Source organism: Pantherophis guttatus, chromosome 16 (assembly GCF_059756535.1).
Source record: "Pantherophis guttatus breed Tessera chromosome 16, ASM5975653v1, whole genome shotgun sequence".
NCBI classification, from domain to species: domain Eukaryota; kingdom Metazoa; phylum Chordata; class Lepidosauria; order Squamata; family Colubridae; genus Pantherophis; species Pantherophis guttatus.
This window is the reverse complement of record NC_142078.1, coordinates 12268062-12284073: the sequence shown is the minus strand read 5'-3', so window position 1 is coordinate 12284073 and position 16012 is coordinate 12268062. Positions and strand designations below refer to the sequence as shown.

The 16012-nt window shown below is 45.1% G+C and overlaps 1 protein-coding gene across 4 annotated transcripts in view; it reads right to left on the bottom strand.

Moving 5' to 3' along the window:
- Positions 1 to 1815: 1815 nt before the first annotated feature.
- FBXW2 (F-box and WD repeat domain containing 2) overlaps positions 1816 to 16012 on the bottom strand; it is a 17843-nt gene continuing 3646 nt past the window's right edge. The window contains exons 2-8 of one of the 4 annotated variants that reach the window (XM_034416614.2): positions 15380 to 15485; positions 13032 to 13541; positions 11103 to 11297; positions 9896 to 10029; positions 7684 to 7770; positions 4969 to 5138; positions 1816 to 2238 (exon numbers count right to left, since the gene is read on the bottom strand). In XM_034416614.2, the coding sequence (XP_034272505.1) occupies positions 1950 to 2238; positions 4969 to 5138; positions 7684 to 7770; positions 9896 to 10029; positions 11103 to 11297; positions 13032 to 13521 (1365 nt within the window). In that variant the 5' untranslated portion in view covers positions 13522 to 13541; positions 15380 to 15485 and the 3' untranslated portion in view covers positions 1816 to 1949. Of the gene's footprint in view, positions 2239 to 4968; positions 5139 to 7683; positions 7771 to 9895; positions 10030 to 10713; positions 10791 to 11102; positions 11298 to 13031; positions 13542 to 15379; positions 15486 to 16012 lie in introns of those variants that run through there. The other 3 variants (XM_034416616.2, XM_034416615.3, XM_087879553.1) reach the window with 3 other exon arrangements.

Sequence of the window (16012 nt, the reverse complement as noted above, 5' to 3'; positions counted from 1 at the left end):
GGTCTTCCGAGTGCGCTTCAAGGTTTTGGTTATCACCTTTAGAGCGCTCCATGGCTTAGGACCTGGTTATCTACGGGACCGCCTGCTACCACCAATAGCCTCCCACCGACCAGTACGCTCCCATAGAGAGGGGCTCCTCCGGGTGCCGTCGGCCAAACAATGTCGACTGGCGGCCCCCAGGGGGAGAGCCTTCTCTGTGGGGGCACCTACTATCTGGAACGAGCTCCCCCCCGAGATACGGAGGATTCCGGATCTGCGTACCTTCCGTCGCACGCTGAAGACGTTCCTATTCCAGCAAGCCGGCCTGACCTAAACTTCTCCTCTTTTAAATGGGAATTTTAAATTTGGTTTTAAATTATTGGGGTTTTAAATATGGTTCAGCCAAATTTATTTAACTTGTTTTATTTCTATTTTAAATTTTGTATTTATATGTTTTATTTCATGGCTGTTCACCGCCCTGAGTCCTTTGGGAGTAGGGCGGTATACAAATTTAATAAAATGAAAATGAAATGAAAAATGTTGGGCACAATTGTGGTTGTAAGCCGAGGACTAGCCACTAGCCATGACAGGAAAACAGTCACAGGAGACCCCACTAAGTCTTCTGTTTACAAAGTGTTGGAATCAAAGAGCTACCATCTTAGCTCCTTCTAAGAGCTTGCTTGATCTGACCAATCATCTTTTCGGCGGGAAAAAAAAAATCTTATTTTCTTATCTTATTTTCTGCTCTCCTGCAAGAACAGCCTGGTTTAAATTTTCATATGTGGAGAAGTGAACAAAAGCTGAAGGGTTCTCCCAGACACGCCGCTCATTCAATTTCTGAAACTGTGTGTATATGTGCATGAGTGAGACGGACAGAAATGATCTTTTAGCTATGCAGGCAGTCCTCGGCTTACAACAGTCCGTTCAGTGACCATTCCAAGTTAAAATGGCACTGACCGTTTTAACTTGGAATGGTCACTGGAAAAAAAAAAAGGAATCTAGGACCGTTTTTCACCCTTTTATGACTGTTGCAGCATCCCCACGTATACGCCATCAAAATTCAGATGCTTGGCAACTGACCAGTACTTATGACTGTTGCCATACAATCCCCTTTTTTGCGACCTTCCGACAAGCAAAGTCAATGGGGGAAGAAGCCAGATTCACTTAACACCCACGGGACTAACTCAACAAGTGCAGCGATTCACTTAACAACTCTTGGCGAGAAAGGTGATAAAAATCAGGCAAAAGTCATTTATCAACGGTCTCGCTTAAGCAACAGAGATTAGGGGCTCAATTGTGGTTGCGTGTCAAGGACTACCAGTATTCAAATCATCTTACATAATGGCGGTGAAGCAGAGCCGTTGAAAAAACAAACGAACAATTTGACTAACCTCCTTTTTTTTTTTCTCCAAACGGGAAGGGGGAAGAAGGAAATGCATTTTAATATCCTTGTCTTGGAACCGTTGTTGTTTGTATCCCCTGCCAACCCTCAAGAAACCTCAAACCAGGCACAAAATATGCTCAAATGGATATATTTGAACACGAATATATATATGTGTGTGTGTGTGTGTGTGTGACAGAGAGAGAGAGAGGGAGAGAGAGCCAACGGTGGAAACAATCAAGATGCTGAGATACCTTCATTCTGAGAAAAAGAAAGAAATTCAACAGGCTTCTTTGTGTGTGAGGGGGGGGGGCTTGGTTCGTCTTCCCCGTTCCCCCTCCTCTCCAAAATGTCATTGGGGAAAAGAAATGGTAAAAAAAAAAAAAAAAAAAACCACGATTGTGCGTTGCAGAATGAAACCTCGTGTTAACTTTGGTTCATGCAAAGCATCGTCCCTTGGATTTGTTGCTGGCAGTCTCCGTTCTCTTTTTTTTTTTTAATTATTATTATTATTATTTTTTAATATATATATTTATATATATATATATATATGTAAAAAGCCACCTCCCAAGAGTCCGTTGGCTGGAGTTCAGCCATGTTCCTTCCACAAGACCAGGTGGATACTGTGGTCAGGCATGCTAGTGGCAAACACCAGGCCCATATCGTTCTGACCGTCCAAGCCATCTAACCAAGCCATTTCTCCCGCCAAGAAACTCGAACCCCGCTTCGACTTCCGGTATTCCGGCAACGGCCAACGGCTGATCATTTTTTCTGTCCTCAGGTCCATGATGTACAGGTAATGATTATCAAACAGGAGGGCGAAAATGTCACCGAAGCCCAGCAAGGACAGGTTTGCAAATTCAGGCGGTTTGATAACCCTGCAGGAAAGGGGGAGAAAAACCGGAAGAAAATAATAAGATGCACCTATTTTTTGGGGTGGGGGGGTGGGGGTGGGAAGCAAGCCTGCCGCTTGACAATGGGAGGTTTTTCCCTGGCTCAGAATGAAATTGAGGGGAAGTCTTGGGAATATCCAGGCAAAGCGAGAGGAAAAGAGAGGTGCGTGCCTAGAAAGGAAGCAGCAGGGAGGATTTGAGAAAGGGATAAAAAGAGAGCAGTGCAAAGCCATCGAGAGGGGAAGGAGCATTGCTGTCAGGCCTACACCTGAAAGTAAACATAAAAGTCCAATTTTTTATCTGCTTACGCTTAATTTATATATATATATATTAACTGTATTTTAATATTTGTACTTGATGTTTTTACTTGGCTGTTCACCGCCCTGAGTCCTCAGGGAGAAGGGCAGTATACAAATTCAAAATAAAATAAAAAATAAAATAAAACGAGCAGACTAAAGCTGCAATTTCAGTGGCTTCCCTGAATCTCTTCTCCTCCCCCCCCCCACCCCAATCCTCCTTCTTGCTTGGGACGATGCAGCCTCTTTCAGGGAAAGCTGTGTTGCCAAAACACACACAGACACACATATCCCGCTTCTCCAAGTGCACATTTCATCACAACGGATGGAACAACAGGACAGAGATAACAAAGCATGCTGAAACCCACACACAACAGAAAAACCAAGCCATCCCTTTGCCTTGGGTTTAGAACTGATCGATATCTCCAACACTTAGGATCCAGTATGTAAAATATCTCAGAAACCACCAGTAGATTATTGCAACTACTTGCATCACTGTAGCACGCAAATCAACCAAAGCCTTCCAAAGTAAACCAGAAAACCAGCAGCTCCAGAAGAAGAAAAATAAACCAGGAGTCATCTACACAACATACGGTGTAAAGATTGTTAATAGCCACTATGTAGGCCCGACAGGCAGAAGACTAGCGGAGTGCATCCACGGACATCTACCAACAGTTAGATGACATGATGAAAACTCTTTAATTTCGCAACAAAGAGACAGACCTGACCATAGTTGAAATCGGGAAACTGTGAGAGTTCTAGATTATGCCGAGTCCAAAAACGCTAGAGGATTCCTGGAAGTCTGGCACTCAAGACAAATTGGTCATCAACAGGCACAGAGAGGTAAATAACAACTACATATCTTTTAAAAGGTAAGTAGAAGTATTAAGAGCGCAGTGGTTAAAAATGCAGCATTGCAGGCTAACTCTGCTCACTGCCAGGCTTTCGATCCTGACCAGCTCCAGGTTGACTCAGCCTTCCACCCTTCCGAGGTTAATAAAATGAGGACCCAGATTGTTGGGGGCAAGAGGCTGACTCTGTAAACAGCTTAGAGAGGGCTGTAAAAGCACTGTGAAGTGGTATATAAGCACCTCTCCTCGTCAGCAGTAAACACCCAGATAAGCAGAGATTAACACCACATTTAATACTAATCAAGGAATTACCAACGCAAATAAGCTAGCAGTAAACAACAGCCTAATCAAGGAATCGCCAAGAACATTCAATCAGTCAATCTTTATTTCAGTCACAGACCCACACAAAACATTAACACATTAAATAAAATAAAGCAGAACTGAACAGAACAGGCCATAGTAATAAATTACAACTGATGGCAGATTCATGACCAAGGCCTGCCGAATTTTACACATTAGCTACGTTCAGAGAAACTGAATCATACCGATCTGACAACAGTAGTTTTACATAAAAGAAATCAGAATTCCCGGGACGTTTAATCACGTAAGATATGAGCCTGTGAAACCTATAGAGGGAGCAATACAACAGGATATGACCACAAAGAACACACCTACCAACACTGATAGAGCAAGCCAATGGTATATTAAAAAAACCCAGACCCCACTCCCTCCTAGCATTGATGATGTTACCTAGTTTGGTAATGAAATGTCTGCAAGAAAACTACTAAGCTCAGGGAGCACCAAGGAGCCCACAATCCTCCTCCTCCTCCTCTCAAATCCCACTCCCTAATAGCACTGGTGATGTTACTTAGTTGGGGAATGAAAGGTCTGCAAGAAAACCACCAAGCTCACAGAGGACCACGCACTTTATAGAGCACTCCAGACAGGATACGGCAAGTACCAGAAGCATTTTAGAATCTCCAGGGAATATTTGCCAATGTGATATTCAAAAACTACTGATCCAGAAAGAAAAATAGCTCAGCTTATTCTTATGGGCATCGGCACGGTCTCCCCAACGCATTCTGGGTAAAAGGCAGGGGTGGGCTCCTTGGGGTTTGGCAGGATTCAGGTGATCCTCTAGCCAAGGATCACCGGGGTCTGACGAACCCCCAAATGCCATCCCTGGCTGGCCACGCCCACCCCACTCCTCCCAGGAGTCCCCACGCGACCCGTTCATCATTCCAGGTAAGTGCAGGGGCTGCGTGGAGGAGCTGGGAGGGCAAAAAACGGGCCTACCGGAGGTTCCAGAAATGGGCCTCCGGGGAAAGCAGTTTTCGTCCTCCCGGAGGCTTAACAAAAGCCTTTGGAGCCTGGGGAGGGCGACTAGGCCATGCCCACCCCGCTGTGGTGTAGGTGGCCGACTAGGCCCCGCCCATCATGGCCCCGCCCACCCAGCAACGGGGCAGCGAACCCTTTGCTAAAGGATCTGAAACCCACCCCTGATAAAAGGAGCCAGCTGGCAACGAGGTTCCCTTCCCGCCGTCCCATTTTAAATTCGGAACGGTTACCTAAGGATATCGTAGCTGGCGAAGTCCCACTGGTACAGCCCGATCGCCGAGCTGCACACAATGTATTTCCCATCGAAGTGTAGCCGCGGCTGAAAAGAGATGCTCCGGTCTTCAGAAACGGTCAAGGTTTTCAAACATTTGCAGTTGATCTCTCGTCCGATGGGCCAAATCTTGCAACCAAAAAAAAAGAAAAAAAAAAGAAAAAAAAAAGAGGGAAATTAGAAAACCAGAGAATTGTGACAACATAAACATTTTTTTTTTGCTCCTGATTAATCTTCTGCCATCTCTGATGGCTGGAACTCCTTCCCAAAATACTCACGTACAGATACTACTTGGCTCTGCAACCCAACAAGACGGACACAGACTTCAGAGGATAATTAGGACTGCAGAAAAAACAATGGCTACCAACCTGCCTTCCATGGAGGACCTGTCTACTGCACGAGTCAAAAAGAGGGCTGGGAAAATATTTACAGACCCCTCGCATCCTGGACATAAATTGTTTCAACTCCTACCTTCAAAACGACGCTACAGAGCACTGCACACCAGAACAACTAGACCAGGGCTCTGCAGCCTTAAGCACTCAAAGAGCCATTTGGACCCGTTTCCCACAGAAAAGAAAACACCGGGAGCCACAAAATCTGGGTGGGCGTGGCCAACTCGATGTCACTCACTTCCACCAGTCACATGACCCCCTCCCCCAGCCACACCTACCCAGCCTGTCATTAGGACAGAGAACCAGTTGTTAAAAAACACCGGGAATCACAAAATCCTTTTGACATTTCTCTCTCTCCCCTCCCTCTCTCCCCGCTTCTCCCTCTCTCTCTGTATCTCTCTCTCTCTGTCCTGGCCACTTCTTCATCCCCTGCTGTCGCCCTTCTCTTCTCAGGCCAGGCGAGGAGTGACTGGGAGGGGAGGGCGAGGGGCGGAGATAGCCAGTGGTGGGATCACCCGACAGGGAGCCACAGCAGAGGGCCCATAGAGCTGCATGCGGCTCCGGAGTCACAGGTTGCCGACCCCTGAACTAGACACAAGGACAGCTTTTTCCCGAACGCCATCACTCTGCTAAACAACACTGTTAAAACAACACAACACTGCTAAACAACACAAACAACAACACTAAACAACCCTCAACACTGTCAAAACTATTCACTAAGCCTGCATTACTATTAATCTTCTCATCGTTCCTGTCGCCCATCTCCTCCTACTTATGACCGCATGACTGTAACTTTGCTGCTTGTATCCTTACGATTTATATTGATATTGTTTCCTAGCATGATTCGATTGCTTATTTGTACCCTGTGACTATCATTAGGTGTTGTACCTTATGATTCTTGACGAATGTATCTTGTCTTTTATGTACACTGAGAGCTTATGCACCAAAGACAAATTCCTTGTGTGTCCAACCACACTTGGCCGATAAAGAATTCCATTCTATTCACAAGGAAGACACTCATTGCCTCAAAACCTAAATTGAAAGAATTATTCCTCTCCCAAATGTCCACTCTCCTTTTTTAGGCTGCGAAACATCTCACAATAGAATTAAAACATAGAATAACAGAGTTGGAAGGGACCTTGGAGGTCTTCCAATCTGTTTTCGGGCCATGGTATTTAATATATTTTAAACGGTTTTTAACATTTGTACTATGTGTATTTTATCTTGGCTGTTCACCGCCCTGAGTCCTTCGGGAGTAGGGCAGTATATAAATTTAATAAATAATAATAACAACAACAACAACAACAACAACAACAACAACAACAACAACAACCCCCTGCCCCTACACCACTTCAGACAAATGGTTACCCAACATCTTCTTAAAAATTTCCAGAGTTGGAGCATTCACAACTTCTGCAGGCAAGTCGTTCCACTGATTAATTGTTCTAACAATCAAAGGCCAATTTTTTTTCCTCTCCCTTTTAAATTGCGGCCTAAAGCACATTTTACTTTACTTTACTTTATTTTGGATTTATAAACCGCCCTACTCCCGAAGGACTCAGGGCGGTGAACAGCCAAAGGATAAAACACACATAATACAAAATTTAAAAAACAATGTAAAAACACATTAAATAATTTGGCCCATGCAGATTAAAACACCCCTATTGTTTTAAAACAAATTCAAAATTAACAATGAAAAGGAAGTTAGGCCAGGCCAGCCTGCTGAAATAAAAAGATCTTGAGGACATTAACGACAACAGGAGGACAAGTACAAAAATATTAATTTTCTGATGTAGTAAAAGTCGCTTTTTCATCACCGTATTAATTGCAAATGATTGCTAAACAACAGCCATTTAAAGCAGTTCTTTTAGTAACCGTTTGAAATTTCAACGGCACTGAGAAAAGTGAACTTAGGACCGTTTTTTCACACTTACGACCGTCGTAGCATTCCCCACGTGATCCAAGATTCAGATGCTTGGCAACTGATTCACTTTATGACGGTCATGATGTCCCGGGGTCATGAGATCCCCTTTTGCGAGCTTCTCAGAAGCAAAGTCAATGGGGAAGTTCGATTCGCTTAACAGCCGTGTCACTGACTTAACAACGGCGGCGATCCACTTAACAACTGTGGCAAGAACGGTCGTAAAATGGGGCAAAACTCACTTAACGTCTGTCTCGCTTAGCAACTGAAATGTTGGGCTCAATTGTGATTAAGTGGAAAACGATACCACCCCGCTCCTTCCCCCAATTCCGAAGCTTGGTAAATCAAAAGATGGACTTACCTTGATTTCATATTTATCCGCACTTAAAAGAATGTAATCTCCAGGGCTATGCATGAGAGATTTGACTTGGCTCTCTTGTAAGACCACCTGCCATATAAAAATATTTTATTTTAATATGGTACTGGTTATAAAAATAACAGAAATATTGAATAATCAAAAGATTAAAGATTATAACTTAACATAACTTAATTTTCTCCCTCTTTCATAAAAGGTTTTCAATTTTTAAATATCTCTTAGTATTATATACATTCAATTTTAAAATTGGTTTTAAACAGTTCGGGGTTTTAAATTTGTCGGAGCCAAAACTATTTAATTTGATTTTATTCTACTTTTAAATTTTGTATGGATGTGTTTTATTGTCTGGCTGTGCACTGCCCTGAGTCCTTCGGGAGTAGGGCGGTATAGAAATCGAATAAAATAAATAAATAAATAAATATAAATATGTGTACTATTAGTATAAGTATATAAGTTTGTTAAAATGTAACAACTATGATTACCAACATTCTATCTGTAGTAAAAGGATATATAGAATTTGATTGGCATGAAAACAATATATTGAATTATTGAACAAGATAACAATGGAAGATTATAATTCAACAAAATATGTGTATTAATATTAGACTTGATATAACTTGTCGAACATAATTAAGATGAACATTGTTTTATTTGTATTAAAATAAATTAGAAAGTGATTAGAAAGGGGATTTTTTTAAAAATATAACAGTGACATAACTAAAAATTAGAAAGGGAATAAACAATGGAGGATTATAATTCAACAAAATATGTGTATTATTACTAAAAGTCTGTAAAATTGTCAATTGTATTATGAAGAATATTGTTTCATTTGTACTAAAAAGTAAGGCACTCAGGCCCCACACTGTTCACACAACAACATGTTAGTAGAAAAATAAAAAATAAAAAACTTTATTTAAAAAAAAATATTTCAATAAGGCTGCGAGACAAGCCAATTTAACACATTAAAGATTTGTTCCGATGCATTCAGCTCAAATTTCAGGTTAGTCAGATTTGATGTCACCTGCAAACAGGAGTAAGGCTGCTGCTTAGGCCTGTAGACTGTGTGGGTCTGAAGGAGAGCTGAGTAAATATATCTGCAGACCCCTCACAACCTGGACATAAACTGTTTGAACTCCTCCCCTCGGGACGGCGCTATAAGGCACTGCACGCCAAAACAATCAAGACACGGGTGCTTTTTCAAGAGGCAACTGGACTTTCGTTTTTCTTTGAAGGGGTTTCGCTTCTCATCCAAGAAGCTTCTTCCGTTCTGAGTGAACAGTGGAGGAGTGTCATCAGGAATGTAAATCCTTCCATCCTCTCGTGACAGGAAAACAGCAGGTGCTATACGGCTAGTCCTCAGCTGATGACCACAACTGTGCCCAACTTTTCTGTTGTTAAGTGATTGTGATCTTGATTTATCACTTATAACTTTTATGGACACAGAGAGCTTATGCTCCAATCACACTTGGCCAATAAAGAATTCAATTCTAATTAATTCTAATTCTAATAATTCCTATTCCTATTCTGTTCTGTTTTTATTTCTTGTTCTATTCTATTCTTATTTCTTGTTCTATTCTATTCTTATTGCTTGTTCTGTTCTGTTCTGTTCTGTTCTGTTCTGTTCTGTTCTGTTCTATTCTATTCTATTCTATTCTATTCTATTCTATTCTATTCTATTCTATTCTATTCTTTTCTTTTCTTTTATTCTATTTTAGTTTGTCTTGTCCAGCCCAGTCCAGTCCTTATTCTATTCTATTCTATTCTATTCTATTCTATTCTATTCTATTCTATTCTATTCTTATTACTTGTTCTACTCTATTCTATTCTGTTCTACTCTATTCTTATTGCTTGTTCTATTCTATTCTATTCTATTCTATTCTATTCTATTCTATTCTATTCTACTTATTACTTATTCTATTCTATTCTATTTCTTATTACTTGTTCTACTCTATTCTATTCTTATTGCTTGTTCTATTCGATTCTTATTGTTTGTTCTATTCTATTCTATTCTATTCTATTCTTATTGCTTATTCTATTCTATTCTATTCTATTCTATTCTATTCTATTCTATTCTATTCTATTCTATTCTATTCTATTCTATTCTATTTGCTTGTTCTATTCCATTCCATTCCATTCCATTCCATTCCATTCCAGCAACTAAAGAGGTTGTCTTGGGAAAAGAAGAAAGGCTATTCACCTTTGTGACCCATTCCGTGTGTCCGGTCAACGTGTTGAGGCAGACGCTGGTCGATAAGGCCCACACTTTCACCGTGAAATCCGCTGAGCCACTGACCAGGATATCCAGCTCGTCGTTGTAATCCACGCTGAAAACTAGAGGAGGAGAAAAAACGGGAATTGTCTTCATACCATCTCGTGACTACGGATGAGAATGGACTGTGGCAAAGACTCTCCAAGAGGTAGAATCTGAAGAGTAATTTGAAGGGGGTAAGAGTGGCAGGAACGTACTGGCATGAGAGGTACTTGAGCCATGGTGGCGCAGTGGTTAAGAGAGCAGTACCGCAGGCAACTTCTGCTGACTGCCGGCTGCCTGCAATTTGGCAGTTCGAATCTCACCAGGCTCAAGGTTGACTCAGCCTCCCATCCTTCCGAGGTGGGTAAAATGAGGACCCAGATTGTTGGGGGGCAAGAGGCTAACTCTGTAAACCGCTTAGAGAGGGCTGTAAAAGCACCATGAAGCGGTATATAAGTTTAAGTGCTATTGCTATTGCAACTTGGTGCTCTTTGAGCTGGGTTGTTTTCTTGGAGACGTTAGCCCTGATCACCCTGATGATGTTACCGACTTCGGTAATGAAACGTCTGCAAGGAAACCCCCAAGCTCAGAGAGCACCAAGGACCCCGCTTTCCTCCTCCTTCCCCTCCTTCACTCCACCTACCCCACTCCCTACTAGCACGGATGGTGTTACCTAGTTGGGTCATGAAACATCTGCAAGACAACAACCAAGCTCAGAGAGCACCAAGGACCCCAGTCGTCATCCTTTTTCTTCCTTCTCCTTCTCCTCCTCATCCTCCTCCTCTCCACATCCCACTCTCTTCTAGCACTGATGATGTTACCTAGTTGGGTCATGAAACGTCTGGAAGAAAACAATCAAACTCAGAGAGCACCAAGGACCCAACTCCTCCGCTCCACAAACACCCACTTCCCTACTAGCACTGATGGTGTTACCTAGTTGGGTCATGAAAAACATCTGCAAGAAAACCACCAAGCTCAGAGAGCACCAAGGACCCATCGCCTCAACCCCGAGCTACAAATACTTTCCCACCCCATCGGTATTTTTGCCCTAAGAAGTCTGCAAGACGGGAGGCAGAATGAATGCTAAACCGAGGAAGCAGCGCAACGTGACAAGACTACATTGTCAATTGCGTAACTGACGGAATTGACATACCTGCCCCGGTGTGGCCTCGGAAATGCTGGGTCTTGGCTCCCGAGCTCCATTCCCAGCAGGCGACGGTGTTATCGAAGGAGCCGGTGACCAGCTTCTGCTCATCGAATTTGACCGCCGCACAGGTGTGGGTCTGGATCCCGTAGACGCACTGCCCCGTGCTCACATCCCACAGCTTGGCCGACAGGTCGTCTGAACCTACCCAGCCCCGAGGGAAGAAAAGAAATGTTAGTTTAGGGGCCTGGGAGCCGGCTGGCTCAGAGGATGGATGACCACACAGCAAACTGAGCCTGGTGGCTCAGCAGACTAAAAGCATTGTGATTAACACCAGCTATCTGCAATTACTGTAAGTTCGAATCTCGCCAGGCTCAAGGTTGAGTCAGCCTTCCATCCTTTCTAAGGTAGGTAAATTGAGGACCCAGTTTGTGGGGGCAATAAGCTGACTTTGTATAAATATACAAAAAGTATGAAGGCTGTTGCTTAACACATTGTAAGCCGCCCTGAGTCTCCGGAGAAGGGCGGCATATAAATCAAATTAAAAAACAAAACAAAAAAACCAACATCCTACACAATGACACTTTTGTTCCGTAGGGCTTAATTTTAAGCTTCTAACTGCTTCTCTGGGACATCAGCAAAATAATAAAAAGACTTGTACACGGGTACAAGGAGACCCAGAGGCATCGGAGTCCCCTAATGGCTGCGTTATTTACAGCAATTCACTTAGCAACGATGGCAAAAAAGGGTGTAAAACGGGGCCAAGCGCATTTTAACAAACGTTTCGCTTAGCAACAGATGTTTTTGGGGTCCGTTGTGGTGATAAGTTGAGGACTACCCGTAGAATGAACGGGTGCCAATTAAAGGCGCCAAGTTCTCAGTCGACTCTTATCAGAATGTCCGTGGTGATGTAACTTGACAGGTTTCTTTCTACAAAGACAATCATTCTTTCTCGAACGGAGGAACAAGGTGGGAGGTAAATTTGAGGTTTGGGTAATTATGACTGACTGGGCTCACGTCACCTATTTATGACCATTATCTTTTCCTGTCCTGAAATGTATAAATGTGAACGCGTGCTTTGCTCTGGAGGAATCCCTCCCATTGTTTGGGACGCTGCTTGACAAGCAGCAAGCTTGCGTTTGAGACCCGAGTTCTGCTCTGGGATGGGGTGAGCTCCTGTCCTTCTCTCCCGCTCCTGCCGAGGACGTGAAAGGAGCCTCCACGGGCAACGGTGATGTCACCAAATAATCTATTGTGGCCCGTCAGCAGCCAGCCCCTCCAGCAGCCGGAATTAGAGGAGGAGGTGGTGTGAGAGTCAGGGTCAGCATCAAGGCAACCTGAGAGCTCCGAGGAGGAAGAGGGAATGGAGATGGCAGAGAGAGAGAGACAGAGGCGGAGCCTGGGCCGTCTGTCAGCCCTCAGATGGAGAGTCATCAAGAGCCCCCAGGTCTGGAGGTGGCTGATGAGGAAGAGGAGGAACAGATGGGTCCAGTGCCTGACGCGTGGATGCACAGAAGGCAGAGGAGAGGAGAGCAGTGGAAATCTATGGGCTGGTCCTTGGGACGGAAGAGCCACCACTGCTAGTGAAGCCACGCCCTAACTCTGGGGATAAAAGGCAGGGGGCGGAGATGAATAGATGTGGCAGACAACTATTCATCTCCCTACCGGACAGACTTGTTAGCCTGCGGTGAGAGAGAAACTTTTTGCCGGGGCTGTTGGCGCTCCTAATTAAAGGAATCACTGCTTCAACTACAGAGGGTTTGTCGTGTTTGGGGAACTGGGTCAGAACATAATCCTTTCGACCCAGGAAGTGCCTCGGTGCCTCCGACACGAGTGCGATGCCATTGGTTTTTTGGGTCCTGGATTCGAATCCACATTACAACTACTCATTCTCGCAAGCAGCTTGTTTAGGTTCCGGATCTCGACGGACTGCCCTACCTGTACAAAGGAGCCCATCTTTATAGTAAAGTGCATAGACCCTGGCACTGTGTCCAATCAACGAGGAGGTCTCAAAAGCCTCGTGGTTCTCCAACTGCTTCATCCTCAGGATGGCCTTCAAGTAGACCTTTTTCCAGTGGAGGGCCTCTTGGACAGAGTCATCGATCTGCCAGCCGAGGTTACGGCAGGCCGCCTGCCACACCTCCAGGCAGCCGCCGATGACCTTGTTCCATTGCTTAGAGACGAGGCAACAGGTGAGTAAGGTCTGAGGGTCGAGCCATTTTAGCAAATAGAAACTCAGCTCCAGCGGGAGCAGTTTGAGGAAGTCCCGTTTGAGGAGGGCCTCGAGGTTGTTGGAGAGGTGCTTGAGCTGAGCGGCCCCGCTCAAGGCAATCAGGTGATCCAGCGCCTCATTTTTCTGCAAGTCCACCAGAGAGAGAAATGTGACAGAAAGGTTATCAAGCCATGCTTCAAACTCCTTTCTCTCCATAAGGTAACGGAAACATTTACCTGCGGGACATCAAAACAAGGAGGTTAGTGTTGAGACCCGGGCCCATGTAGTTAATATCAAAATGCAAAACAGTTCCGAAAAACGAACAGATTTTATTAGAACAGCTGAGAATTTAACTCATTCTCAGTGTAGTCCAAATGAAATGAAAGCAAACTCCTCAAAACACCATTCTTCAGTTTATCTCTGACCTTGGGATAATTAGGCAAACTGCCAAAGGCTTTTCTTGGCAACAGTTCAGGAACAGAAGACACCGACAACAAAGAAATACATCCAAACACGAAGCAAATCTCTCAACGGTTGCTTTCCGGCAAAGAGGCCAAGAGCCGTTGCTGGTCTTTTAAGCCTTATGGGAGGGGCCAATCATCTCTTGGCCTTACTCCTGAGTCGTCCTCTCTGCTTTAGCTGCTCCTGCCTTCTGGCAGCTCTTCTCATACGTGCACTAGGAACAGGCTCCTCCTGTTCCTCTGCCTCTCTACTGTCAGCCTCTGGAGGCTCCGAAGTCCGCGCATCACTCCCCGATGGCCCTGGCCCCATCTCTGCCTCCGACGCAGAGCCCTCATCCGGGCCTTCCCCAGCCTCCAGGACTGGCCCACGTTCTTCCTCAGCCTCATCGCTGTCCGATTCCACTGCCAGCTCCGCAGGCTGCTGGCGGACCACAACAGTTAGTTCTACTCAAAAGTCCGAGGCAAACATCGCTACAAAGACGTTAAAACCACCCACGCCCCAAAGCCTGTGCGGCGTTTACACCCTGGGCTGATACAGAGAGTCCTTGACTTCCAGCCATTCATCCAGACTTACAACGGCCCTGAAAAAAAGGGGACTTGGACCCTTTTCCACACCTTTGCAGCATCCCAGGCGTGGTATTACTTTCGCTACCGGTTTGCAAATGTGAGAGCGCCCATGCTTTGCTCGCCTGCACCACCTCCACGCATGTGCAGAGCCTTTCGCGCATGCGCAGAGTGTCAAAAACATGGATAAATGGGACGTGATTACATTCCAGGCAGGTGAATGGAGCCACTCGCAGCCGCCGCTACCGGTTTCGCCCGAACTGGCTGGAACCGGCTGAATACCATCACTGCAGCATCCCCATGGTCACGTGATCAAAATCGGGACGCTTGGCAACTGGTTTGTATTTATCGTACAGTGGGGGGCGTCCCAGGGTCATGGGATCCCCTTTTTGCGGCCTTTCTGACAAGCCAAGTCCATAGGGGAAACCAGATTTGCTCAACGACCATGTCGCTAACTTAACCACTGCAGGGAATCCCTTAAGATCTGTGGCAAGAAAGGTCGTTAAAAGCTCACTGAATTTGACGGACGGACCGGGGGGGGGGCGAAACTCACTGGAAAAAAAACCCATTCACGCTTAGCGATGGAAAATTCGGGCTCAACCACGGTCATAAGTCAAGGACCACCGGTAATAGGACCAGTCCTGGGAAGACTTAAACCAAGAGAAGGGCGGGCGCAGTTTGGAAACAAACAGCTTGCTTGGCCGTTTGATGCTCCAACGGGTGTCAAACAGTGAAGGACCAGCCTGCAGTGCCTCTGCCAGCGAAAAGCTCGGGAGCCTGTTTCCGCCGGCAGAGCACTTGGGCCGCCACAGGCGACCCCAACACGAGTGATGTCGAGCTGGCTACATCCACTCCAGCCCCCTGAGGTCAAACACAGCCCTGATGCGGCCCTCAATGAAATCAAGTTTGACACCCCTGCTCCAACCACTCAAAAGGGAAAGAAGACCAGTTGGTGAGGACCGGGTGAATGGAAACCCTTAGCGCCTTCTCTGATGATGGTTTTTATGATTCCTAGCCTTCAAGCCGCTTGGGAAAGAGGTTGCATCTACCTTAGATAGTTGTCTGTGATAGGACGGTGCTGAGTGGGTTGCTGCCAATTCTCCTTCTGCTCCTTGGAACCGAGCAGGGGCTGCCCTTCCTCTGTGGCCATTTCTCCTGTTCAAATCACAAAGACTCATATCAGTAACCGAGGCCGTGATAGGCTCCTCAGAGATCCATCCAGCTCTCCTAAGGTTATGCCTCGCTCAGGTGGTCTATTCTCCGCCAGGTAAGTCGCTCTACAAGGATCGGCCTCTGGCTGGCTGGGAAACATTCTGGATGCAACCCCAAAATATGGGAAGGCCCTGATGATGTTAACTAGTTGGGTCGTGGAACTAACAAACCAACAAAGACCCCACCCACCTCTGAAGGTTTCTGACCCGGTCTTTCTCTAATGCATCTCCAAAACATGCCTAAATGAAACAGGACCTTCAATAGCTCGTTTTATTTTCCGTGAACTTTTCAAGGGTTTAGTTATTTCAGTTAGGATTAAGAAATGAGATTAAAAAAAAAAAAAGTGGGTAAATGTCAGTGGGGGGGGGGGAATAGAATGGATAAAATGACCCTTCCTTCTTTCCCTTCCTTTACTTTCATCCTTCCCTTCCTCCCTTTCCTCTCCTCTCCTCCCTTCCCCTATCCCTTCC